The 27774-nt window shown below is 46.7% G+C and overlaps 2 protein-coding genes across 3 annotated transcripts in view; one reads left to right on the top strand and one right to left on the bottom strand.

The window, feature by feature from the left end:
- dbnlb (drebrin-like b) overlaps nt 1-1426 on the bottom strand; it is a 32205-nt gene extending 30779 nt beyond the window's left edge. For both annotated transcript variants that reach the window (XM_078565366.1, XM_078565367.1), the window contains exon 1: nt 680-1426. In XM_078565366.1, the coding sequence (XP_078421492.1) occupies nt 680-873 (194 nt within the window). In that variant the 5' untranslated portion in view covers nt 874-1426. The remainder of the gene's footprint in view (nt 1-679) is intronic.
- Nucleotides 1427-5583: 4157 nt separating this feature from the next.
- Nucleotides 5584-27774, top strand: part of piwil2 (piwi-like RNA-mediated gene silencing 2) — a 61334-nt gene continuing 39143 nt past the window's right edge. The window contains exons 1-9 of the mRNA XM_078565365.1: nt 5584-6262; nt 11245-11326; nt 13543-13675; nt 17513-17710; nt 18416-18526; nt 19366-19483; nt 20393-20517; nt 23252-23332; nt 24633-24746. Of these exons, the coding sequence (XP_078421491.1) occupies nt 6044-6262; nt 11245-11326; nt 13543-13675; nt 17513-17710; nt 18416-18526; nt 19366-19483; nt 20393-20517; nt 23252-23332; nt 24633-24746 (1181 nt within the window). The 5' untranslated portion in view covers nt 5584-6043. The remainder of the gene's footprint in view (nt 6263-11244; nt 11327-13542; nt 13676-17512; nt 17711-18415; nt 18527-19365; nt 19484-20392; nt 20518-23251; nt 23333-24632; nt 24747-27774) is intronic.

Below are 27774 nucleotides of genomic sequence, written 5' to 3'. Positions count from 1 at the left end.
ACAGTGGGCAGGGAGAAACTGCTCCCATTGGTGCAAAGATCGAGAACCAGAGGGGCATTGATTTAAGGTGACTGACCAAAGAAGCAATGGTGACACGAGGAGAACCTTGATCACACAGCGAGTGGCTAAGATCTGGAATGCGCAGCCTGAGTGTGTTGGAGGGAGGTTCAATTGAGGCTTTCAACAGAGAATTGGATTATCTGAAAAGGACAAATAATCAAAGCAACAGGGAGAAGGCCAGGGAAATGACACCTTCAGGGAGCTGCCACAAATGTGCTGTGGATCTTATCAAAAACCTGGATAAAATCCATAGACTACATCAAACCATCAACCCTTCCTGTAACCCTCTGCAAAGCATTCAGTTGACAGGAGTGTCCACACTGACCACTCTGAAGGGTCAGACGGAGCCTTCACTCTGTTTCTCTCTCCGCATTGGCTGCCAGACCGGCTGAGTTTATCCAGCATCCGCAGTATTTTGCTTTTACCGCCCTGACTGTGCTGGGTTCATGTTCTACCTGCTGCACCCCCACCCCCCACATCCTGGGTGGTTCCCCACCCCTCCCCCCAGCCCAGCCCGGCCCGGCCCGGCCCGGACACAGGGCCCAAACCCTGGGGCTCACTTCAGCCTATCCCGATCTCTATCCCCCCCACCTCTCGGCAACCCGAGCACTTTGCTCACCAGTCAGTGGCGGTCTTGTCGTTCACCACATCCCGATAGGCAGCCTGCAGCGCCGGCCCGTTCCGACTCAGGTTCAGCGCCATCACCAGCAGAGAGCGCAAAGCCCAGTGCGCAAGCTCAGCACGGAAAGCCTCTTCGCGCCCGTATGCGCATGCTCCGAGCACCCGCCCAGCGAGAGAGAGAGAGAGGCGCATGCGTGGCGATCACTTCCTCCAGGATCTGGCGCGCATGCGTCCCAATGAGCTCCCGCCAGAATCCGGCGCGCGTGCGTCCCAATCAGCGATGCGGCGCGCGTGCGTCCCAATCAGCTCCCGCCAGGATCCGGCGCGCATGCGTCCCAATCACCTGCCAAAGTCTAACCGAGCTTTAGCTGCTTGTCACCCAATGTTTTCTTGCTATGATGTCTTTCTTATTGATACACCTTTTGTGCTGCTGAGAGCATGTTCAGCAAGAACCCAGCAACGAGGCAGCCCTTCCAGTTCCCCCTCCCATCCCAGTCCCGTTCACAGAAGGACGACGAACATTCAAGCTCCATCACACAAGTTGTTGTTGTCAGACGGCGCTCAACAAGACTAATAAAGAAAAACGGCCACCGGCAGCAGAATCCGAGCACGGTGCCTGCAAGCGAGCGGCAAAGCTCAACAGCAGCGGTTATCGAGAAGGAATTTTGGACCCGGGCAAGTTCCAGAAAGTCGGGAGAGCCCGCGCCCGGCGCCAGCTCCGGGCACGTGGTTCCGCCTGAGCGACAGCTAGACCGGCCAATGGGACACCGGGTCCCGCCTCAGCTCCGTAGCCAATCGGGGCGGGGGGGTGGGAGGGGAGGTGGGCACGTGGACCGCCGTCTGATTGACGGGCCGATCCCTCCAATGCAGGAGCGGCAGGGGCGGCGGCGCAGCCAATCAGCGCGGGCGCGGGAGAGCGGGGCGTTCCCCGGGATTCAGGGCGGCGGAGGCGACGGGCAGGTGGGGGAGAGGAACTTGGTGTTGGGGATGGGCAAACACCTGGGCCCTGCACTGACCCCCTCCGGGCTGTGTTACACCCTGGGCTGAGGGGGTCTGGGCTCCAGGTCCTGTGGGGGTGGGGGTGTTGCTTACTCTGGGAAGAGGGGGCCCTGGGAGTGGGGGAGTGGGGGAGGGGGGGCCCTGGGAGTGGGGGAGGGGGGGCCCTGGGAGTGGGGGAGGGGGGGCCCTGGGAGTGGGGGAGGGGAGATGGGGTAAAGCGCTGCAGCTGGGGGGAGGGGGGGTTTGCTGCTCCATTTGCGGATTAAGAGGATAGGGGAGGGGAGGGGTGGGGGGAATTATTGCATCCGGCTGTCTTCAGTTGAATGCGCCAGTGGCTGTCTGCCTCTCTGCATAACACAGGCTGGATCTTAAGGGGAACCAGTCAGTGCTGGTGGTTCTTTTAATGGTGGAGGGAGGAAATTTGGGGATAACATGTTCAGCATAACCAATTTGGAAATGAGCTTGGTTTCTCTCGCAAACAGGTTTCTGGAAGAAGCAATCAGATACTGTACAAGAATGACTACACTTGGAAAATACTTGCTTGGCTGTGAAGCACTTTTGGCATTACCTGAGGATTTTGTAGAAATGTCTAACATGACCACCCGTATCATTACTTCAGTTGAGAGACAAATTGCCTGTTCCAATATTCTAATGTCCATGAGGGCCTTAAACTTTTCCATTGATTTCCCTGCCTGTTTCTGTAGAAATAACTTGCTGGTCTGGAACCTAGCAAGGTTTTTTAAAAAAAAAGCATTGTTACAGAGCTCAGACCAGCACCTCAGTCAAGTGGGCTTTCTATTTCATGTTGGAAATTTTTCCAACTAAGAGCAGACTCACTTTGGATTTTGGACTGATGGTAGCTAGAAAAAGCTTTGGTTTACTGACAGGCATGGCAGGCTATACCATAGATCATCCTCACCCACAGTTAGCTTGGTTTCTCATGCTAAAGGAAGAGTGAAGGGCACGCTACTTGATACAAGTTGCCAAATCCAGTTTACAATGCAGTTAAACCCTGTCTGTCAACATGTATCCCACATCAAGCGATTAGGATCTGGAGAGTGGTGGAGGCAGTTTGAATCGAGGCTTTGAAACGGAAATTTGATAAGCAAAAAGTTGCAGCGTGACTGGAATTGGAAGTGGGCCAAGCTCTTTCAGAGAGCTGGCATGGACTTTACAGGCTGAATGACCTCCCTTTGTGCATGAACTATTCTCTGTGGGATCCATATCAAGATATTACTTTGGCCACCAATGCTGGAGATCGTTGCAACCTATAGCCCTGACACCACAGAAAATCAAGAAGGACAAGAATGTCAATTCATAAGACTAGCAGTGACCCACAGAAGCCTCGTTTTCCCATTGTGTTCACACAATCACGGTAGTGAGCATTAAAGGAATATTGAAGTGAATTAGATACATACTTGAAAAAGTTGTTGGGGAAGTGGAACTAATGATTCGCTCTTTCATGCACAAGGGGCTGAATGGACTGGAGGATATGTGTATTTTAAAGATAGATCGCTTAAAACTTCCTGGAATTAATGAAAAATTAGCTGTAAGACCAGCAACATGAAGCTAATGACAACAACGGCGACCTGCATTTATACAGCACCTTTAACGTAGTCAAGTGTCCCAAGATGCTTCAAAGGAGCGTAATCGGACAAAACTTGACACCGAGCCACCTGAAGTTTTCAGTCAGGTGCCCAAAAGCTTGGTGAAAGAGGTAAGTTTTAAGAAGCATCTTAAAAGAGGAAAGAGAGGTAGAGAGGTTTAGGGATGGAATTTCAGAGCTTAGGGACAGGTAGCGGAAGGCCCGGCTACCGGTGGTGGAGCACTTAAAATCAGCATTGGAGGAGGGCAGGTCGTAGGTGACAGAGATAGGGAGGGGTGAGGTGAAGCCATGGAAGGATTTGTAAACCGCAATAAGAATTTTAAAATTGAGATGTTGCAGGACCTGGAAACCATGTCAATCAGTGAACATGAGTGGTGGGTGAGCAGGGCTTGGTGTGAATTATGGGTAGCAGATTAGGACAATTGGCATTAGTGATATTCCACCCAGTGTTCGGGTAAACAGTGCAAAGGAATAATAAAATTAGTGCGATCTGGACAAGAGCAAGTGGAAAGAGGAATTGACTGGAGGACATAAGGTATTTAATGATGAATATTGAATGATGGCAGGAGATAATTGAGTGGTGGAAGAAACATGCACCAAATGAAATTTGCCGACTACTGGTTGTCGATTCAGGAGTGCATTGGGAATCTGATCAAATGTGTAATTGATTGTGGCTTGTGCAACCCAGGATTGAATCCCTAAAGTGCAAAACTATTCTGAGATGAGCACACTCATAGACAGGATGTGAGAAACAGCAACATACGAAAGATGTAAGTGGAAGGTAGTCCTCAGAGATAAGAACAAAGAGATGCTGTTGTATTGATATTAATGTACTCTGTATCTAACTGTGCTTTATGTAGCTTGCCTGCTTGATACTAAGTGGCCAAAACTCACCAGCGCTCCCATCCCTCTTCCTGATGGGTGAGCAGTTTCAGATTTGCGCTCGACCTTCTCATGGCTTCATCATTACCAGACACTGCTGCACTACTTCCCCTATAATCTGGAGTTTACAACCACTGCAAAATATCTTGTTATACAATGCTGTAAAATTAACTCACTCCTTGGAGCAAATGATAATCTGACACTGGGAAGCTTCTTATGCCTTCTGAGAGTACGAGTATAAACCAGGAGGCTGCCATATTTGCCATGGAGTATGTTACCATTTTACAGTGATAAGCGAAAGTCATTCTGATCCCAACAGTCCAATATGACACGAGACACAAACAGGATAATTGAGTCCCAACATCGGTTCACACACAAGCATTTGCTTCACTGACTGGCTTCAGTTTCTGGAGGGAAACCTTTCTCCACACCTCTTTCCACTTCAAACTTCTGCAACCTGACTCAGTTGGAGCTCGACAGAAGGCAAAGAGTTCAAATCACTGCCTTCTCCACAACGTCCCCGTCCCCCTGCTGAGCTCACCTTATCTGGGACTGCTAATTAAACTGTCAGTTAAGCTTGCTATCATCACCATTTTGTGAGTTACCTGATCATTCCAACATTACATATGGGAATATCACTAGAATATATTCACAATCCACACAGTCTCAAACCAGCATTGTGCAGGAGCTAAACAAACAGTCAGATCCTGGAACAACAAAGCACTTGAACTGTAGCACTGGAATCGGCCCACAAAGGATTAGTGTTACGTTGAACTGGCTGCCAAGAAGTCTCTGTTGCTGATACATCGTGACAACATTTCATTGGCTCCTTTGGGAGATCCTGAGGATATGAAAGGTGGTTGGGGAAGTTGAACTAATGATTCACTCTTTGATGCATCAATGTAAGGCCTTTACTCTTTTACGGAGTTTCAAGGTAAAATGTTCCAGGCAGACAGTGAGTGCCATTTTCTTCATGGATCTTGTGAACTCACTAGAATTGGAGTTTGATGCCAGGAGGCTTCTTTATGGTGTTCTTGGTTTCAGTAAACAAGCTGATTGTTTTATATCCTTGTAGATAATGTGTTCATTGTCAAAGAAAAACAAACTTGCAGTTCTATGACAAAAACAGAATTACCTGGAAAAACTCAGCAGGTCTGGCAGCATCGGTGGAGAAGAAATCAGTTAACGTTTCGAGTCTTCATGACCCTTCGACAGAACTGAGTATAGTTAGGAGAAATATATTTCACCTTTCTCCTAACTATACTCAGTTCTGCCGAAGGGTCATGAAGACTCGAAACGTTAACTGATTTCTTCTCCACCGATGCTGCCAGACCTGCTGAGTTTTTCCAGGTAATTCTGTTTTTGTTTTGGATTTCCAGCATCCGCAGTAGCTTTTAGCAGCTTGCAGTTCTATGACACCTTTCACAATCTCATGACTGTCCCCATCCCTCAAAGTGCTTCAGAACCAATGCAGTACATGTGAAGTATGTTCTTTGTTTTGGCAGCCAATCCAGATAATCTGTTTCGGTGTTTTTTGAGGGAACTCTGCTGCTCCTCAACAATCTTTTACCCCCACTTGAGAGGGCAGCTGAGGCTTCAGTTTAAATGTCTCATCTGAAAGACAGCATCTCTAATAGGACAGCAATCTCTCATTACTGGCACTGAGATAGTCAAGCTTGGATTATGGCCACCAGTGTCTGGAGTGAGGCCCAAACCCATGATCTTTTGACTTGGGGGAGCGCGACTCCCTGAGCCATGGCTGACAAAATAATCCAGATCTAGTCAAAACCCAGCATGTGCTCCACGTACTGGATGTGAGAATGTGAGCTTACAGCAAGGTTGCTTTGTTTTCCAGGTTCTGCCCCTGTGTACTAGATGTCCGATCGAGCAAATCTCCCATTTCGAGGTGGCTTGCCTCGTACAGCTCTCGACCCCCATCGCCCTGGAGCTTGCCAGCAGCCAACACTGGTATCGGGAGCAGACTTCGCGCGAGGAAGGACAGTTCCAAGCCTGCGGCCCCCGAGGACCGAGTCGGTGGGAGATGCCCCTCAGCAAGGCGTGCAGCTTGCAGCAAACCCCAGACTAACCTACCCAGTATGTATGGTACATTGTTTGGATAAAGGCTGAAAATAGTTCACAGGAGATGTCTCATTAAGAAAATTTAGTTTAAATTTTCTGTGGAATACATTGACTTATGCACCACTTTACAAGAACTCTGTAGAAGTTAATGAACCTATTAATGTACATTATGTCCCTTTTAAGGACACAAAATCCAATTGAAAACAGGTTTCCAAGGTGGTGAAGTTAAATTTAAATATTTAGATAATCGTTTCCCCTTGCCTCTTTTACACCTGTGACTATGTTTGAAGTGAATGTCTGCTTGATTATTTCCCAAACACACAACCTCAATCCATACAAATTTAGCTGGGTAAAGTTTTTGCCATGTTTCCCCCATTATTTCAGAGAGCGACATGATGAAGAAATGGAAGCCAAACATGACTTTATTGGAGCTGACTAAATTACGGGTATGTCCTTGGAAACTGTCCAGAGTTCAAAGCCTGTTTTGAAGAAGAACCATGTTCCACCCAACGCGAACTCTGTTTCTCTCTGCACAGATACTGCCAGCCCTACTGAGTATTTCCAGCACTTCCTGTTCTTATTTCAGACTTCCAGCATCTGCAGTATTTTGCTTTTGTTTAAAGCCTTCAATTTGGGCAAGAATATCAATAACTTTCAAGGAAAAAGTTGAGTGAAAATATTCAAAGATGCAGAAGACACAGATAACTTATCGATGAGTTTAACCATGTGTCAAATAACATAGCGCTCTGAGAAAAAGAAACAAGAGAACTTGGATTTATACAAAACATTTCATGATGTCCCAAAGCACTTTGTGTCCAATGAAGCACTTTTGAAGTGTTGTCACTGTTGTAGTTTAGGTAAGGTGGTAGGTCAGAGTCCACAATCGCATGTATTATAAGCAGCCTGTTGGAAGGAATGAGCCCAATAAAACAAATATCCTCATCTTTATACTCCACGTACTGCTCTTAGCACCCAGGGCATTTTCTGCAGTGCCTGCTACATACCATAGGAGGGCAGTGTCTAAACAGGGCGAAACAGCAGGATGGAGTTTCACATTTTAAATGTCAAAATATTTCTACCGTTTGGAGAAAGGGAGGCATTTCCTCATAAATACGGTTGGTCAGACCTCCAGTAATTGTACGTTGAAATTTTTTACTGGAAATCGAAGCTGTATAATTGAAACTGACTTGGAAGGACTTGGACTAAATTTTACATGGTTAACGGTTGGATGTTGCATTTAAATATCTTGCTTTAAGGGATACACAATTTCCACAGTATAATCTTGGTCAAATAATATTCATTGCAGTGTAATGATAACTCTGTATTTTCAAAGGAATTAGGAAAGTATGCCAAGACTTTGAAGCACAGAAGGAAGTCCTTCAGCCCCTCTTATACCCACTGCCCCTCTTATTTCCACTGCCCTGATCTTTCCTTTAGTCCTGCAAATGTCATTGAATTTCCTTCTCCAGCACACGCCAGCCTTGGCCAAGCTGGAACCTCCTAAGTTGACTTCGATCATGGTCTGTTTCCTTCCAGTGATCTACTCATTGAATTTGATTGTTTTCAGGAACAGTTGGCTTTATTACTTGTTGATTTATGAAATAGATGATGTTCCTCTCTTTTGTACACTTTTCTTCCTCCACACTTAACGTCCTGGAAATGTTCTTTAAAAACTGTTACCAGGTGTCCATTGCAGGCTACTGCATGCTGGCCGATGATGATAAGGTCACCGACCACACAACACAAACCTGCTCTCCTGATGTCACACAACTGGAATCTATAATCAAGGCTGACATTCACAGTCAGTACTGGGGGAGTGCTACACTGTTTGAGGTGATGTCTTTCAGATGAAATGTTAAACGAGGCCCATGATTGTCCTCTTAGGTGGCATTCTCTTCGACATCTTGGCCAATATTTATTCTACCGCCAACATTACAAAAAAAAAAAGATCTGGCCAATTACCTCACTGCTATTTGGGGGGGGTTTTGTTGTGTGCAAATTGTCTGTAGCATTTCCTACATTATAACAATGGCTGCATCTTAAAGGGACTTCATTGGCAGTGAAATGTTTTGGGATGCCCTGAGCTAACTAGTTATATAAAAACAGATAGCAAGAGTTTCTACAAGTACTTAAATAGGAAAAGAGGAACAAAAGCTTGTGTTGGTCCCTAGAGAGTGAGTCTGAGAAAGTAATAAAGGGAATGGCAGAAGTGTTGAGCAAGTATTTTATGTCTGTGTTCACTGTAGACGACTGAGAAAATTTCCCAAAGATATTTGAAAATCAAGAGGTGAAAGGGAGGGAAAAACTTAAAATAAACACCATCACCAGGGAAAAGACATGGGAAAACTGTTAGACCTAAAGGCTGACAAGTCCCCAGGACTTGATGACCTGCATCCTCAGGTCTTAAAAGAAGTGACTACAGAGATAGTAGATGCATTGATTATAATCTTCCAAAACTCCTTAGATCTTCTAAGGGTCCCAGTAGATTGAAAAATAGCAGGCATAACATCTTTATTCAAGAAAGGAAGGAGACAGAAATCAGCCAGTTAGCCTAACATCTGTCATCGGAAAATTGCTAGAATCCATTATTGAGGAGGTTGTATCAGAATACTTAGAAAATCGTAATGGGATCAGATAGAGTCAACGTAGTTTTGTAGAAGGCAAATCGCGTAGGGGGTAACATATTATCATGGATAGAGGATTGGCTAGCGAACAGGAAGCAAATAGTATGGATAAATGGGTCATTTTCGGTTTGGCAAGCTGTAGCTCGTGGAGTGCCACAGGGATCAGTGCTGGGGCCTGAACTATTTATATTTTACGTCAATGATTTGGATAGAAGGACGAAATGCATGGTAGCTGAATTTGTCGATGAACCAAGATAGGTCGGAAAGTAAGTTGTCAAGAGGAGGTAAAGAGCCTACAAAAGGACATGGACAGATTAAGTGAGTGGGCAAAAAAATTGACAAATGGAGCATAATGTCGGACAATGTGAACTTGTTCACTTTGGCAGAAAAAACAAAAAAGCTGTGTACTATTTTAATGGAGAGGCATTGCAAAACCCAGTGGTATATAGGGATCTGGGTGTCCTGGTACATGAATCACAAAAAGTTAGTGTCAGGTACAGCAAGTAATTAGGAAGGTAAATGGAATTTGGGGGTTTATTGCAAGGGGAATGGAATATAAAAGTAGGGAAGTTTTACTGCAGCTCTACAGGGCATTGGTGAGACCACATCTGGAGTACTGTGTACAGTTTTGGTCTCCTTATTTGAAAAAGGATATAATTACATTAGAAGCAGTTCAGAGAAAGTCCACACAACTCATTCCTGGGATGAGGGGGCTGTTGTATGAGTTTCGAGGAATGAAGCGATCTTATTGAAACATAAGATCCTGAGGGTACTTGATAGGGTGGAAACTGGGAGGATGTTTCCTCTTGTGGGGGAGACTAGAACAAAGGGGACACATTTAAAAATAAGAGGTTTCCCTTTTAAGATGGAGATGAGGAGAAATTGTTGCTCTGAGTTTCGTCAGCCTGTGGAATTCTCTTCCTCAGAAAGCAGTGGAAGATGCATCATTGAATTTATTCAAGGCTGAGTGAGATATTTTACAGACACATGAAGCCAAGGGTTATGGTGGGCAGACAAGAAGGTGGAGTTGAAGCCACAACCCGATCAGCCATGATCTTATCGAGTGGCAGAGCAGGCATGTTATAAAATCCAGACTTAGCTTGTTGTCGGAAGGTTGGGAATGACAACTCCCAGCGTAGTTCAGGGATTTTGCTCATGCGCAGAGCGGGTGTGGGCTGCGCAGGCACAGTACGGCATTTGAAGTTCTTTGGGCTGCGAACGAGGGCCAACTGCGCCTGCGCAAGAAGAGGACGGCACAAAAATAGGATCATGTGACCAGGAGCAAAGCCCCATAGCCGCAAAGAGTCCCAGGCAGAGGTCCCATAGGGAGAAGGGACAGGGAGAGGCCCCAAAGGGAGAGAGGACAGGGAGAGATTCAGTTAAGAAGAAAGAGGAGCAGAAAAAAAGGCTCCAAGAAGACAAGTGGCTGTGGTTGGCAGACTTTAAGCAGTGAGGGCTCAGGAGAAGCTCTGTCAATTGAAGACGGCTCTGGAAAAGCCCTGGAGGTTGAAGATGGCTCAGGAGAAACATCGGCAATCGAAGACGGCTCAGGAGAAGCCCTGTCAATTGAAGAGGGCTCTGGACAAGTCTTGGTAGCAGAAGGTTGGTGATTCCGTGTTGTGATCTGTTGGGTCAAGGTAACCCTTTGGAGCAGCAATACTCTGCTCGGTTCGGCTGAAGAGTTGAAGTTGTGCTTGTGAGTTGGTGCTGGTGTGCAGGCTCAGGAATCTAGAGAACAGAATCTCGAGAGACGAGATTGAAGCCCTGTGAGGTGCACCATCATTGATGCAGTCCAAGTTTGAGCAACTTTTGGAGAGAATTCCAAGGCAAGATCTTCAGGATGAAGACTGGAATCCCTCATGTGAGAGACAGAGTTTCGACAAGATTGGTTGACTCGCAGTGTTTACTGACATCTGGATATGTTATTGAGAAATCCATGGAACCTGCCTTGGTCTCATCTGCCATTTATTGTGCAGTGTGGTGTGTTTCACCACAGTTTGCTTATTAATTCAAATGTACCTCATATTAACCCTAGATGTTAGAGTATAAGATCGATATTGTAAATTGTTTTATCTTCCTGAGCTTGTATAGTAGTAGTTACTTTTGTTTGTTCAAAACCCGTAGAATCTTGTGGCTTTATTCTCTAAGCAAGTGTCTTAAATCTCAAACTTTGTCTACTTCAAACAAAGAGTTACTGGTTCTTAACCGGATTGTACCAAGAACTTGGGAGCCTGGTCCAGGATTGTAGCAGACACAAAGGGCCGAATGGCCTACTCCAACTCCCAAGTCCTTTGTTCTTATGAAGGGTGCTGTAAAATGAGAGCTGATGTAAATGCAAGTTCTTCCTTCCTAATTGCCTGTTTGTTTTCTCAGCCACTGGGTCGTTCAGCTGGACAGATCCGAGGTCTCGCCTCACTGCTGCAGTTCGAAGCATATGAACGTGGAGATCACCTTGGCAAGTGAATCTGTGCTTCAGCCCAGATAAGGATCGACCCCAGATGTTTGACGCTGCCTATTGATAGCCTGCAGGACTGTTGATTGCTGCTTTCCAGTGTTAATTATTCTTTGTCCTTCCCCTGTTGTGCACTGGCTTTGGGAGGTCTGCCTCCCAATGGTATGGAAGGCAGACAGTTGTCTGACTTGGCTGGATTGACTCAATGCTGGCAGAGGGAGTGTCCTCGAGTTAAGACATTCTTGTGACCTCTTGTGTTGCCAAGCAATCAGAAGCTCAGTGGGTGGGGGGGAAACAAGCCCCTGTCCCATTTCCCTGAACAGTTGGTTGTACCTAACACGACGCCACAGGGAGTTTTTGTTTATTCATGGGATGGGGTCGTCAAAGGTTAGGTCAGCATTTATTGCCCATTCCTAATTGCCCTGGAGAAGGTGGCCCTCTTGAACCACTGCAATACACGTGTTGTAGGAACACCCACAGTGCTGTTAGGGAGGGAGTTCCAGGATTTTGACCCAGCGACAGGGAAGGAATGGCGATATATTTCCAAGTCAGAATGGTGAGTGACTTGGAGGGGAACTTCCAGGTGGTGGTGTTTCCATGCATCTGCTTCCCATGTCCTTCTAGGTGGTAGAGGTCGCGGGTTTGGAAGGTGCTAAGGACCCTTGGTGAGTCGCTGCAGAGCACCATGTAGATGGTACACACTTCTGCCACCGAGTGTCAGTGGTGGAGGGAGTGAATGTTTGTGGATGTGGCGCCAATCAAGAGGGCTGTTTTGTCCTGGATGGTATCAAACTTCGTAAGTGTTGTTGGAGCTGCACTCATCCAGGCAAGTGGAGAGTATTCCATCACACTCCTGACTTGTGCATTGTCGATGATGGACAGGCTTTGGGGAGTCAGGAGGTGAGTTACTCGCTGCAGGATTCCCAGCCTCTGACCTGCTCTTGTAGCCACAGTATTTATGTGGCTAATCCAGTTCAGTTTCTGGTCAATGGTAACCCCCCAGGATGTTGATAGTGGGGGTTCAGCGATGGTAATGCCATTGAATGTGAAGGGGAGATGGTTAGATTCCGTCTTGTTGGAGATGGTCATTGCCTGACACTTGTGTAGTGTGAATGTTACTTGCCACTTGTCAGCCCAAGCTGTTAAGAGTTTGTGTTTAACAATGTTGCCTTCATATACCTTTATTTAGATTTGAAAACTTCTTTGTTAAGCTATATATAGTGCTCATAAATAGAAGGTGTTTAATGATAAACCCAGTAGGGTATTATGGATCTTTACCCAGAGAGTCATGAGAATGTGGAACTCGCTCAAAAAGGGAGTAGTTGAGGTGAATAATGTAAATGTATTGAAGGGGAAACTGGATGAACACATGAGGGAGAAAGGAATAGAAGGATATACTGATATGTTGAGATGAAAAGGGATCGGAGGAGGCTCCAGCATATACGAGTTGGGTCAAATGTTCTCTTCCTCTTTCTGGGTTGTAAACGTGAGGTAATTCTGTATAATATACTGATTCCTCAGGCAGCAGGGGTGACGCTGCAATTGGAGGATGGTTGCATCTCATTATCAGCTGGTACCTGAGCAATCTTGTTTAGTTGGGGGTGGGTCAGAATGTTAACCTGAAGCATATAGCTGCAGAACATTTACAATCTGAGCTTAAGCATTTTCATATTACACGGGATGAGGTGCAGTCTGGAGGAAATGAACCCATGCGAACTGGGTGGGTGTTTGTTGGCATGGGACCCTGGGGAGCAGGTGGTAGGGGTGTGGGGGCTGGTGTCTGCCCTGGAACCTGTGGTGAAGTGTTTTGGGGGTATGTCTTCAGTGTCACTCTGGGGAATGGGTCAAGGATGGGTGGGGGTGAAGAAAGCCCATCTCTGCTCTGGACCCCTCAGTGAAGTGGTGCGGGTGGTTGTTGTATGGCTCTTTGCCTGAAAAAATATGCCACATGGAATAGAAGCACTTTGTGTTAACAATAACAATCTGCATTTATAATATACCTTTAACATAGTGAAACATCCCAAGGTGTTCACAGTGTTATCAGACAAAATCCTGGTTAAAGAGTTAGATTTTCAGGAGGCTACAGAAGTAGATTGGTTCAGGGAAGGAATTGCAGAACTTGTATATTTATAAATGATTGGCCCTCATTGTTTAACTGTTTAACACTATCGCTGTACAGAGTGTGTCATTGCTGAATTTGTATCCTTTGCTCCTTACAGGAAGAGGACTGTTGGGTCGAAGAATAAGCAGTGATTTGTTAGGACTGTTTAAACATGAAGTGGGTCAAGCAGCTGGAGATGCCTTTGTCTTTCCAGCAAGGGTACCACTGCCACGGAGTTATGAGCAAGGCAGGTAAGGACATCCAAGGACAGTAAGACCGACCATCTGTTCTTGTGGCTGAACTACACTTCACCCCCTGAGATTAGTGGTTGTTAATCCGCAGTTGTTGTTGATTTTTCCACCCTCTATAGCAGACTTGCCTTGACCCTAGATTGTCTCAGGAACCAAACCAATTTTTACTTTGCCAGCTTGTTAGCCCGACTGACAGCACTTTACCCAGAGGACATTGGATTGCCTTTATCTGGCTCCTGCCAGGAGTTATGCTCACCTAGTGTAGCTCATTGCAGCAAGTAAGCCTTTTCACCGCTTCACGTGTACCCTGAGGGACACTTGAAGCCACACAGTGCGTTCCAGTCAGCAGCCTCCTGCTCACATTGCCTGGGTGAGGAGTTCTTGGTGTATGTGATTGCACAAGTTGCAGGTGCTCTTTACCCATGAGTTAGCTGCTTAGCAGAGACAAGTCGCAGTGTCTGCCAGCTCTAAAAGATTAAATGAACTCTAGCTCTAAGCAGTCACCCTGTACAGTTATGCTGCAGGTTGGCGCCAAATCCACAGGCCTTTTCCTACCTGAGAAAGGTGCTGGGAAAAGACCATTGGGCCATCTGTGTATACACCTTCCCCAAACTCTGGTACCACAAAAAATCCCACTTTGGGAAATTCTTCACTGCCTCTGTTCGACAGACTTGAACAATATAAGGCAATCAAGCATCAGAGATCATGGGTTATCCATGACTCATTAGTCCAGACGCAGAAACTACACCAGACTCAGAGTCCTAGTCTCTTAGAATGGAAACAAGCACGCGAGTATTAAAGGCCACTTCAACCATCTACTCTCTGCTTGGCGGGTGTTCCCACCCCCTCCCGGTCAGCTGGCGCCCCCACCCCCTCCCGGTCAGCTGGCGCCCCCACCCCCTCCCGGTCAGCTGGCGCCCCCACCCCCTCCCGGTCAGCTGGCGCCCCCACCCCCTCCCGGTCAGCTGGCGCCCCCACCCCCTCCCGGTCAGCTGGCGCCCCCACCCCCTCCCGGTCAGCTGGCGCCCCCACCCCCTCCCGGTCAGCTGGCGCCCCCACCCCCTCCCGGTCAGCTGGCGTCCCCGGTCAGCTGGCGTCCCCGGTCAGCTGGCGCGCCCCGCCCCGCCCCCTCCCGGTCAGCTGGCGCGCCCCGCCCCGCCCCCTCCCGGTCAGCTGGCGCGCCCCCCACCCTCCTGGTCAGCTGGCGCGCCCCCTCCCGGTCAGCTGGCGCGCCCCCCACCCTCCTGGTCAGCTGGCGCGCCCCCTCCCGGTCAGCTGGCGCGCCCCCTCCCGGTCAGCTGGCGCGCCCCCTCCCGGTCAGCTGGCGCACCCCCTCCCGGTCAGCTGGCGCGCCCCCTCCCGGTCAGCTGGCGCGCCCCCTCCCGGTCAGCTGGCGCCCCCGCCCCCTCCCGGTCAGCTGGCGCGCCCCCTCCCGGTCAGCTGGCGCGCCCCCTCCCAGTCAGCCGCCCCGCCCCCTCCCAGTCAGCTGGCGCGCCCCCTCCCAGTCAGCCGCCCCGCCCCCTCCCAGTCAGCTGGCGCGCCCCCGCCCCCTCCCAGTCAGCTGGCGCGCCCCCTCCCGGTCAGCTGGTGCGCCCCCTCCCGGTCAGCTGGTGCGCCCCCTCCCGGTCAGCTGGTGCGCCCCCTCCCGGTCAGCTGGCGCGCCCCCTCCCGGTCAGCTGGCGCGCCCCCTCCCGGTCAGCTGGCGCGCCCCCTCCCGGTCAGCTGGCGCCCCCGCCCCCTCCCGGTCAGCTGGCGCGCCCCCTCCCGGTCAGCTGGCGCGCCCCCTCCCAGTCAGCCGCCCCGCCCCCTCCCAGTCAGCTGGCGCGCCCCCTCCCAGTCAGCCGCCCCGCCCCCTCCCAGTCAGCTGGCGCGCCCCCGCCCCCTCCCAGTCAGCTGGCGCGCCCCCTCCCGGTCAGCTGGTGCGCCCCCTCCCGGTCAGCTGGTGCGCCCCCTCCCGGTCAGCTGGTGCGCCCCCTCCCGGTCAGCTGGCGCGCCCCCTCCCGGTCAGCTGGCGCGCCCCCTCCCGGTCAGCTGGCGCGCCCCCTCCCGGTCAGCTGGCGCCCCCACCCCCTCCCGGTCAGCTGGCGCCCCCACCCCCTCCTGGTCAGCTGGCGCCCCCACCCCCTCCCGGTCAGCTGGCGCCCCCACCCCCTCCCGGTCAGCTGGCGCCCCCACCCCCTCCCGGTCAGCTGGCGCCCCCACCCCCTCCCGGTCAGCTGGCGCCCCCACCCCCTCCCGGTCAGCTGGCGCCCCCACCCCCTCCCGGTCAGCTGGCGCCCCCACCCCCTCCCGGTCAGCTGGCGCCCCCACCCCCTCCTGGTCAGCTGGCGCCCCCACCCCCTCCTGGTCAGCTGGCGCCCCCACCCCCTCCCGGTCAGCTGGCGCCCCCACCCCCTCCCGGTCAGCTGGCGCCCCCACCCCCTCCCGGTCAGCTGGCGCCCCCACCCCCTCCCGGTCAGCTGGCGCCCCCACCCCCTCCCGGTCAGCTGGCGCCCCCACCCCCTCCCGGTCAGCTGGCGCCCCCACCCCCTCCTGGTCAGCTGGCGCCCCCACCCCCTCCTGGTCAGCTGGCGCCCCCACCCCCTCCCGGTCACCTGGCGCGCCCCCTCCCGGTCACCTGGCGCGCCCCCTCCCGGTCAGCTGGTGCGTCTGTTCTCATTGCCTCTCCTTTTTCAATTTCAGTAAGAAGAAGAATAAAAAGTTGTATTTCTCCCACACCTTCCATATCCTCAGGACATCCCAAAGCACTTTCCAGCCAATTAGGTTCTTTTGGAAGCTTAGTCACTGTTGTAATGTAGGAAATGGATGTAACTGGCCTGGATTCTCGAGTGTGATTTGAAGCAGGAATTTCTGACTGAGAGATTGTAGTTCAGCATGGCGAGGTCAGATTATATCCCTCCCTGACATAATGTCACCACTGCAAGGTGTTTGAGATACTGTGTGGATCTGTAGTTCAGAGAGTGAGCGTGAATGCTGTTAAACCATGGTGGGACAATGCCCTAGCATTTCCTGGCAGTGTGAAAGAAAATTGGATTGAAGGTCATCGCAGATGACAGCCAGCCAGCTTTAGCAGTTTGGGAGCAGGCAGTTTTGTCAACACAAATTCCAGTGCCAAATGCACCAAAGACATGAAGCTGGCAGATGATTTTCTGGTAAAATGACTGACTTCAAAAGAGAAAAGAAAAGATCACAACATAAAACCTGCACGCACATAGGGGACATCTAGTTGCAAGCTTAGGCAGAAAACTTAAATCAATTGAAAGTCTCATCCAACCATAATGGGAAATTATTCTATCCCAGAGTGGGAGTTGTGTATAATTTTGGCTAATTTTCGAGACATGGAAAGATTTATGGCATAGAAAAGGGCCATTTTGGTTGCAAAAGATCTATCCAGTCTGATCCCACCTTGAAGTTCTTGGTCTGAAGCCATGAAGGTTATGGCACCTCAAGTGCATATCCAGTATTTTTTAAATATAATGAGGACTTCTGCCTCGAGCACCCTTCCAGGCAGCAACTTTGAGACCACATTTCTCCTCAATTCCCCTCTAATAATTCTGCCAATTTCTTTTCAATGTATGACTCCCACCACATTGCCACTGATGGAAATAGGTCCCTCCTATTCACTATATCTCGGCCCCTCATAATCATACACCTCAATTAAATCTCCCCTCAGCTGTCTCTGCTCAAAAGTAAACAACCTCAGCCTATCCAATTTCCTTTATCACTCAATTTTTCCGTTGCTGGCAACGTGCTAGTTAATCTGTTCAATACTCTCCTTTGTGTGGTCATCCTGTAAGGAGGTATTATCTGACACATGATTCTCCTTCCCCCTCCCAGTTTTAGAGGTAGAGGGACAGCTACCGAGTCTCCAGTCTCCAGCACTGAAGAGCTTGCAGCCCAAGTGAAAAGATTGGAGTTAGGACGAGCATATCTGGGGAGGAGCAGATTTTTCCATCCTTCAGCGATACTTTCACCTGGAGATAGGTTTTCTCTCAATGAGGCTGTCACTGGAGCCCTGGAGAAAGAAACTCAAGGGTGAGTCATTAGAATGGAGCACTGTATGGATGCCAGCTGAGGCGAGCTGTGGGGCTGTTGGCCGCCTGCCCAGGCATCTTGACTGTTGATTTTAGTCTCTGGTTGTGCAAGGATTACATTTTGAGAGGCAGCAGTGTTACCAGTGCATTAAAACCCAAAGATGCAGAAACTTGACATGAGCTGAGTCCCCGGCTCAATACAGTCAGTCAGTACCAGCTATAAATCAACCTGTGTATATCGGGTTACGTTGAGTTGACTGCACAGAAACAGGTCTTTTGTTCCTAATGGTCTGTGCCGTTGCTCATACTCCACATGAGCATCCCCCCACCCTACTTCATAATCCTATCAGCATATCCTTCTCTTCCTTTCCCCTCTTGTGTTTATGTAGCATCCCCTTAAATACATTTATGTTATTTGCCTCAACCACTCCCTATAGTGACAAGTTGCACATTTTCACCACTCTGTAGGTGAAGAAGTTTCTCCAGAATTCCCTGTTGGATTTAATGGTGACTACCTTATATTTATGGCCCCCTAGTTTGGACGCCCTCACAAGTGGAAGCATCTTCCTTACCTCACATCTGTCCTTCAATATTAATGTTCTTTGCAAAAGGGATTCATTTCACTGTTGATTGAGGCTAACGGACAGCAGCTTAAATAAGTTTTGTACTGCTAGGCAGTGTTAATTCCTGTTGTGTGTTCATTTAGGGAGCCAGTTGTGAAGAAGGGGTCATCAGGAACGTCCATACCTCTGGCAGTAAACCTTACCAAAATACACTGTAAAAATGAGGCTGTTTATCAGTACCACGTCACCTTCAGGTACGTGACTTCAGCCTGTGCATGTTCTGTGGGAGCTGGGAGCAGCTGCATTTACACACTGCGATATTGTGCGTTTGCCCTTCAGGAATTGGGGCTGACATTAGGTGTGAACCCCCTGCGTTTTGTTTTCAGCATTGGGGCCTTTTGGACAAATGGGTTTCTTGTTCACTGGGAAGTCCTAGGAATAAACGCCACCGTCCCGTTAAGGCTTGCATTACAGTGAACAGACACAAACGCTGCAGTCTTTGAGGTAAAAACAGAAGAGTAGAAAGAGACAGAAAAGGAACAGGGCGAAGGAGAGACATAAATAACAGACACAGGTATTGTAATGGTGAAGGACGAAAATTGCAAAGGAAGAAAAATTTCAAATTTCAGCATGAGCACTGTTGATTTAGGCCCATGTTTCCTTGTAAATGAACTCTTTCATCAAATATGGCTCACTCCTTAATTGCCTTTCCAAGTTCTGACCCACTGTTCTGAAAGGTTGGACACCCCTGGCCGGCTGCCTGTTCCAAATCTAATGCAGCAGCTTGGCATTTAAACATCTGGACACAGCCCAAGTGTGAGACTAAGCTCCATAGACTGTACTTAGATTAAAAGAATACAGGATATGGCAGAACATTATACCAGTTTCATTGTACCTGGTATATGAATAGCTTAATTCTCAATTTGTAGCCCACGATTAAAGAAGTGACATCCATATTTAAAGGTTATGTATTCAGCTATGATTACACTAATGAGGTGTCCGACTGTAAGCGGGACCATTATTAGTGCGGAGATTCACTGAGTGTACTGGCTTTAATTTACTTCACTCAAAGAAACATTGCTGTTCGGTTCAGTCCTAATGTAGAATGTCGGAACATACGCTATGGAATGTTGAAGGAGCATCAGCCAGTTACTGGGAAAGTCACTGCTTTTGATGGCACCATACTCTATCTGCCTGTGAAACTACCTGAGGTATGCTCAGCTTTTATATTTACATTCGTTGTAGTACATCATGTTTATTGATCAACATTTGAATGCCTCAGTTAAAGCAGCTACGTGTATCATAGCATCATGGAAATACAGGACTAAAGATCTGGAGATACCATTGCAGCTGAGAGCTTGAATTCATTGGATTAAATCTACAATAAGCTAGTATCAGTCGTGGCGACCGTGAAACTAGCAGATTCTCTTAAAAATCCATCTGCTTCACTCAAGTCCTTCAGGGAAGGAAATCTGTCATCCCCACCTAGCCTGGCCTGCATGTGACTTCAGATCCACAGCAATTCACTCTTTCTTTGGTTGCTCTCTGAATGGGCAGAGCAAGCCACTCAGTTGTACCAAACAGCTACACTTGCAACGATTCTTGGAAGTGGCTCAACATTACCTTATCAAAGGTGATTAGGGTTGGGCAGTAAATGCTCGCCTTGCCAGTGATGCTCGCATCCCATGAATGAATGAAAAAGAAATGTGCCAACTGAGATAGAAGATCACAGGTTCAAGTCCCACTCCAGAGACTTGAACCATAATCCAGTCCCGCGCTCCCAGTGTAGTAATGAAGGTGCACTTCACTGTTGGAGGTGCTGACTTTCAGATGAGACACTAAACTAAGCTCCTGTCTGCCCTCTGTTCTAATGAAGGGTCATCAACCTGTTTCACTCGCCACTGATGCTGCCTGACCTGCTGAGTATTTCCAGCAATTTCTGTTTTAATTCAGATTTCCAGCATCTGAAGTATTTTGTGTTTTTTGAAACCAGCTCAGTTTTGAGCTTCACTTTAAGGTATTGATCCAGAGTTAAATGCTGGAGAAACCGCCCTGAAGCCGGATCGTCCCAAATTGTGCCTTATTTGAAGCCAAGATCTTAATTTAGTGTTTCATGTTAGGTGGTCACTCTCAAATCGCAAAGAAAAACTGACAGCACACAGGTGGATATCAAAATTCAATTGACCAAGATTCTACAGCCAAACTCTGATCTCTGCATCCCCTACTACAATGTGGTATTCAGAAGGTAATATGGCTGTCCTGTCTCCTTGTATAAACAGCTTATCATAGACGGCTCTCTCTTTCTCTCTTCATTTATATCCTCTTTCTTTTACACTGTTTTTATCCCTCTTTCTTTCCCTCTTTGGGATTTTTTAAAAATCCATTTTCTGCAGAGATAATTTGAACAAGAGTTGCATTTAAATGTTGGGTTTTTAAAGCAAAGTGTATTTGTATAATCTTTTGGTTAAAAAGAGTACTGAACATGAAAGGTGATTGGACTACTAATTGCCAGGCTTTAAGTTTGATTCCGCAAAGATTAAAAGCAAGAAATTTATAAACCTGTCTAAACCTGTTGATTGCGTTGGAGAGTCAGTTCCTAGTGCTTCGAGAGGCTGTCTGCTGCAGGCATCTTGCCTCCGGTTGAGAGGTAAAATTGGGACAGAAAGCATAACACATGTTTTTAAACAGAAGCTCACCAGAGGTGGGATGAGAGCCAAGGTTAGGAAGCTGGAGGGGAGCTAGAAGTCATTTTGTTTCATGAAGCATGATGACCAACTGATAGGTGTAGTATAGTGTGTTCATGACTTTGTATTGTGAGGACAAATCATATTGATTGGATTACATGATTCTGATCGTCGTTGCTCTGTATATTTATCTGTCCGTGAAGTACAACAGTTTTGTGTTTCATTCTGGTTTCATCTCGCTAAAGGGTTTAAATAGTGTCTGCTGAAGCTTTGGAGAAACATATGCATTGCAAATATCTAGTTCATAATTCATACCTTTTAGAATATAACTTTTCATTTCAGGAATTCAAGTGTTAAATGTAAGATAAATGGAAAATCCTGAGAAACTGGTAATAACGCTGATGTAAATGCAGTTAGAGTCGATTTCACTTAAAAGGCAACATGTGTATCTTCAAGGTCAGAGTTAATAGGGTCAAAGCCATCATCAGCAGGGGCTCTTCTATCTTAATAGAGCAAGAAGGTCTGCCCTTACTTCATTAATAGGTTTAAATTATGTCTGTAGAGTCCAGATGAAAGGAAAGGAAATCTTTGTAAACATGTAGTTTCTTTGTGGACCCAGGGAATTTAGAGAAAGAGTCATAAAACTCCATTAGCATGATAAATTATTCCTATGGGTTGCAGAGCAAAAGGTTGTGTTAAAGGTAAAATAATTTGTTTGCATTTCTGTTTGAACCATCCCAAAGCATGCCACTTTGCAGAAGAGACATTGATTCATGGTGCAGCCTTGGTTTTAAGGTTCTTTTGTTTAATTTACCTGTGTGCATTTGCTGACAGAAGCAGGCAGTTCAGTTTGGGAACAGAGGCAGTTGCAGATTTGGTTTAGGTGTAGGCTACAGCTCACTGAGTTGGGAAAGTCAAAGAAAATAGATCTTAGTCAGTTAAGCCTGCACTTCAAACAGAGAAAATATTAATAAATATTGAAGAAGAGCCATACGGACTCAAAGTGTTAACTCTCTTTCTCTTTCCACAGGTGCTGCCAGACCTGCTGAGTTTTTCCAACATTTTCTGTTTTTATATTAGAGAAAATAATAACTTCATCGTTCACTGTGTGGAATGCGGGTGGGGCTCTATCTCAGTTTAGATTTCGTGAGGGAAAAGCAGCTGGAAGTTTTGCTCTGTCATAACATCTGGTGGTAGAAATCAACAGTGATCTTCACAGAGCCTTGTGGCACAAAGCAGTCAGCTTCAATAGTTAGCTTGGAAAGAACTGTGTAGAAGATTTCTTAAGATAAAACTCTTGACGGAAGTAAAATGAAGAACTGAGTTTATAGCATAAGTCTTTATAAGCAATAGTGTTAAGTTGGCGGTGCTTGCTTTGTTTAATTTCTCTTTCTATACAAGCAAGTTTGGTTTTGTTTAAAAATGTAAATTCTCATGGCATAGTTCTGTTGGTTAATTGCTGGATGTTCGGATTTCTTACTTAAAGGTTAATTGTCCCTAACAGGATCATAACATGAAAAAGACACAATCACCCATTCATTGTTGAGGGAGATTTAACTATCGGGTGACCTGAGTCCACTCCATAATGGAAAGGACATTACTGAGCTTGAGCAGGGCTGAATTTGAAACCTGATTTTGAGCAAAGAAACCTGGCATGTTTCGAGCAGGCCCGGAGCCACTCTGGAGAAGCAGGTTGAGCCTTTGACCCAGCAGCCCTCAATCGGGGCTTGCATCCTTGACTTGCATAACTGCCACAACCCTCAATTTGTGTTTGCTACCCCTGACTCAATTTACACTCCTCCCAACTCTTGACCGTGCTCGTACCTCTTGACCTGTATTAGCCCTCCCCAACCCTCAAACAGGGCTCATCTCTCTTAATTTGCATTATCTTGCCATCCCTCAGTTGGAACTTGTATCCCTTACTTCATGTTCAAAAACTGAACAATTCAACCTTAGACCAGTTTTATGACATGGGAAGGAAGTATGAGGGACTATTGCTGCAGCCGAGAAATGAAGAGAAATACTAGAATGATTTACCACAGCAGCAGAGGCTCTGCAGGAAAGAACGGAGGGAAGGCAAAGAATAGAATATAGGCCCAAGTGCATTACCAGGCTGTGTTTCCATGGGCTTTCAGTAAGTGTGTTTTGGTGGTGACTTGTATGGTGAGCAATGTGACTGATCTCATAATTTGACTTCAAGTTTCCTTGAGCTTTATTTCATTGTATATTACATGGGAATAGCTGGACCATGTTAACAGTGTTTTGTATTGAATATCCTGTTCTTTTTTTGTGCAGAGCAATGAGGATTTTGGAATTAAAATTGGTTGGGCGAAATTTCTATGACCCAACAAATGCTATTGTTCTCCCTCAATACAGGTGAGTGTGATTAATGACACATTATCAGTTTCCAACGACCAATGACCTCATTATGGCCCCCTCCAGACCTTTGGGACTAGTGTGTAATTGAGATGGAACAATCCAGTCTTGTAGGGAATAGTGGCCTTTGCATCAGTTGTGACCTGGTCTTGATGTAAAATGTAACATTTTGTAAATAAACTGCTTAATATTGGGGAAAAAAGAAAAGATGACTGACTAATGTTCATCAGCTTTCATGTCCAGTGAGTCCCTGAGTTAGGTGGGATGCATCCCAGAATCTCCAAGAATTTAAGGAAGAAATTAGTGAAATTTAGGAGTTTTTTTAAGAGCTGGACCAGTATCTGAGGGCAGGATGATATTAAATGTAATTCTAAACATTAGAAAAGGAACAGGGTAACAACCTTGTTATAACAAATTAGCGAGGCTATTCTGGAGGAGGGAGCCAATTACAAACAAACATACAAATATACGAATTGGGAGCAGGATTAGGTTAATCGGCCACTTGGGCCTGCTCTGCCATTCAATCAGATCATGGCTGATTGTGGCCTCAACTCCACTTTCCTTCCTACCCCCTATACCCTTCGAGTCTCTTGTCAATCAAGAACGATTTTTCCCTCTTCCACATCCCCAACTCCCCTGCCTCCCTGGCCCCACTGGTAGCTTATTTTTTAGTAGAAGCCCATGAAATGCTCAACACAGTGAACTAGACACCTCCTCAGTGAAGCTTTCACCTTACACATCAGAAGAGCTTTGCTCATTTCTCAGCCCTCTGACTGCAAGGAGTGCAAGAAGTTGCAGAACACGGATAGCTTCGCTGAGTGGACAAGGAAGTGGCACACTGCAGTTTAATGCAGTGAGATGTGAACTAGTTGGTTTTGGGAGGAAATGTACAGTGAAAATCAAAAATACCTGAAATACTAAGACAGAATGGGGGGTCAGAAGTGATTGTCGAGTATAAATTTAGAGCTTGAAAGGTGGCAGAGAAGGTAGAAATGACTTTTAAGAAGGCAGACAGGATTCTGGGTTTCATGTGTGGAGAATTGAATATGGAACAAGGTAGTGATGTTGAATTTATTTAAACCATTAGTTAGCCTGCAGTTTGAGATTTGTTTGCAGTTCTGGATGTTACAAGAAAGATACAGGTACAGTTACTGTAAAGATTGAGATAAGGGAGCCTGCTAAATAAGATAAAGCAGGTAACTAGAGATGGACAACCAATGTGGACTTTTCAGGTTTGGTTTGCCCAAGGACTATGTGCAGTTGTTCCTTTATGTGTCTAAGGGGAGTTTCTGTTGTTCAGGCTGCAGATATGGCCAGGATACTCAGCAAGCATTCGAAGGACAGATGGTGGATTGATGTTACTCGTTGATGTGTCCCATAAAGTAATCCGTAATGATTCTGTAATTGATATTATGTGAGTATCAGTTTATGTTCATCTATGTTTAACATATTACAATTTGTTGCTCCAAGGTGTGCTCTCTGTAACTTGGGTTTATGGTAGAATGATCTCGTCATCCAATGTATTTGCTTTCTTCACCTCCAGCCAAGCTTTACTTAGCCATGTTGAATGCTCCTGCCTTAAGCATTTGCTTTTTGACTCTCAATGCTCACTAACCCTCGGGAAGCAGGTGGGCAACATTGAAGCTACAAAGCCGGGAGAGGCGAGAGATTCCATCAGCATACATGGCTTTCGATTTCTTCTCTCTTCCACTGCTAATGGTTTGATCTTTGAATTCAGTGTTTCTTCAAGGGCTATCTTATGAGGTCAGCTTGCAAAAACTTGACCTTGTGTTCCCTTCAGTAGAGAAGATTAATGGGTGATCTGACGGAGCTGTTTAAAGTGTTAACAAGGATTTGCCACGCTAGAGAGAAGAACTTGATTTCCTAGTTTTTAAAAAATTTATTCATGGGATGTGGGCGTCACTGGCTAGGCCGACATTTATTGCCCATCCTGAATTTTTAAGAGTCAACCACATTGCTTTGGATCTGGAGTCACATGTAGGTCAGACCAGGTAAGAACAGCAGATTTCCTTCTCTAAAAGACCAGATGGGTTTTTATGACAATCGACAATGGTTTCATACTTACAGACTTTTAATTCTACCACCTGCCGTGGCGGGATTCGAACCCAGATCCCCAGAGCATTACCCTGGGTCTCTGGACAATACCACTCCTGTCAATACCTGTCTCCCCAGTGAAGAATCAACACAGAGGAGACTTCGTAAGATTAGAGCTCAGTCATTTGTCTTTTATTCATGGGCGTTCTGGCTAGGCCAGCAATTATTACCCATCCCTAATGGCCCTTGAGAAGGTGGTGGTGAGCTGCCTTCTTGAACCGCTGCAGTTTATGTGGTGTAGGTACACCCACAGTGCTGTTAGGGAGGGAGTTCCAGGATTTTGACCCAGCGACAGTGAAGGAACGGTGATATAGTTCCAAGTCAAGATGGTGAGTGGCTTGGAGAGTGAAGTATTTTGTCACTTCTTAACAATTAAGAAAACACTCACAGCTATCTGCTTCTGAACTCCAACTTCCTGTTTGAAAAACAGAAGCTTCCTTTATTCCTTATCCTCCACTAGAGGGCATTACATCCGGGGCTTAGCACACCCTACTGTCAGGTTTTATATAACAATTCTTTTTAACTAAAATGCCCTTTTACAAAAAAGCATAAACATTAAACACAAACTTCACACCTCCCCCTTTAGCCATGAACAAATCATTCAGGCAGTTTGCAGATTTGCTTTGGTCTAGAGAGGAGTGTTGGCTTAGGTATCTTAGTTTGTTTGCCTAGAAATGGAAGGTTCTGCTGTTCCACTTGTTTCTTTTCATGTTCAAAAGTTGCAGCTACAGGTGCTACAGGTTTGTCATTTGAAACCAGGTTTCACCAACTGAAGCAGATGTTTCCCAGGAATCCTCCACTGTGACTGGAGATCCCTGGAAATTTGGTTTCTTGGATTTGGCTTCTCATCCCAGGAGCCACTTTGATGTTCCATAGTAATTTTGGACCCCAAACAGACTGATCCAGATTAAACTCACGAGCTGATTTACTTGTGTCATGTGACCTTTTCTGATCAGGTTGCCTTGAACCAATCTTTCCTTTCAAACCCGGACACAGCAAATCCATTCTGGTACGCAGTCATCTTCCAAACATTAGCTCAGCAGGAGATACGCTTGTTGTTGAATGTGGAGTGTTATGATGATGCATCATCAAAAAGATCTTCAGTTTCAACTTCCAGTCTGTTTGTATCCTCCCCTTCAACGTGGCCATTTTGAATACCTGGACAAAGTGCTCCGCTTCACCATTTGAGGATGGGCGGTAAGGCGAGATGAGAATCTCCTTGATCCCATTGTTTTTCAGGAATGTTTGAAATTCACACGTTGTGAACTGTGTGCCTTTGTCAGACACAAACTGCTCCGGCAATCCAAAAGTAGCGAACATATTCCGAAGAGCATCAATGTTGCTGGAGTAGTCAACTTCATGGGAATAACATGAGGCCACTTTGAGTGGACATCCACCACAATTAAAAACATATGCCCAAGAAGTGGTCTGGCAAAGTCCACATGAAGTCTCTGCCATGGGTGGTCAGGCTAAGCCCGCGGATGTAATGGGGCAGGTGCAGGAGAAGACTTCATTTCTTGGCATGGAAGGCAATCACTGACCATGCCTTCGATGTCTTTATCCAATGTGGCCACCATACATGTGGACGAGCTAATGCTTTCATTTTGACAATTCCCATGTAACTGAGGTGAAGTTCTTCTAACACTTGTGTTTGGAATTTTGCAGGAATAACAACTCTGATTCCCCATAACAAACAGCCGTCTTACAGAGTCAGCTCAAATCTACTGTTTTAACTTCGGCATTGTTAGGATGCGCTTTCAAATCTCCAGCTTGTTTCTCTGCCACTTCTATGCTTTGCACAATCTCAAACGCTTTCTTCAGTGCTCTGCTAACAATCTACGCTGAATTCTTTCATTTCTTAGTCCACAGAACAAGTGATCACGCAACGCTTCTTCCAGGTAACATTTAAAGTCATGATGTTCCACTAATTTTCTCAACTTAGCCAGGAACTGGGATACTGACTCACTCTCATGCTCAGTGAAACTTGAATCTCTCGGCAATAATTGCTGGTCTGGGATCGAAGTGCTTTTTCTCAGAATGTCCACAAGCTCTTTAAAGCTTTTATCTGCTGGCTTGTCAGGAGCAATGAGATTTCTCAGTAAAGTGAAATTTTTCATTCCGATGACTGTAAGAAACACTGAGGCCTGCTTTTCCTCTTCAATCTCATTGGTAATGAAAAACTGTTCCATTTGCTCAACATAAACTACAAAGTCCATAGTAGTTGGATCAACAGCCTCAAGCCCCTAATAATGATGATCCCATCTCATCGTCATTTGATGTGTTTTGTCACCTCTTAACAATTAAGAATACACACACAGAGCTATCTG

The sequence above is a fragment of the Cetorhinus maximus genome, chromosome 20 (genome assembly GCF_964194155.1).
Source record: "Cetorhinus maximus chromosome 20, sCetMax3.hap1.1, whole genome shotgun sequence".
In the NCBI taxonomy this organism is placed as follows: domain Eukaryota; kingdom Metazoa; phylum Chordata; class Chondrichthyes; order Lamniformes; family Cetorhinidae; genus Cetorhinus; species Cetorhinus maximus.
The sequence above is the reverse complement of the archived record's forward strand: the minus strand, read 5'-3'. Positions and strand labels throughout refer to the sequence as shown.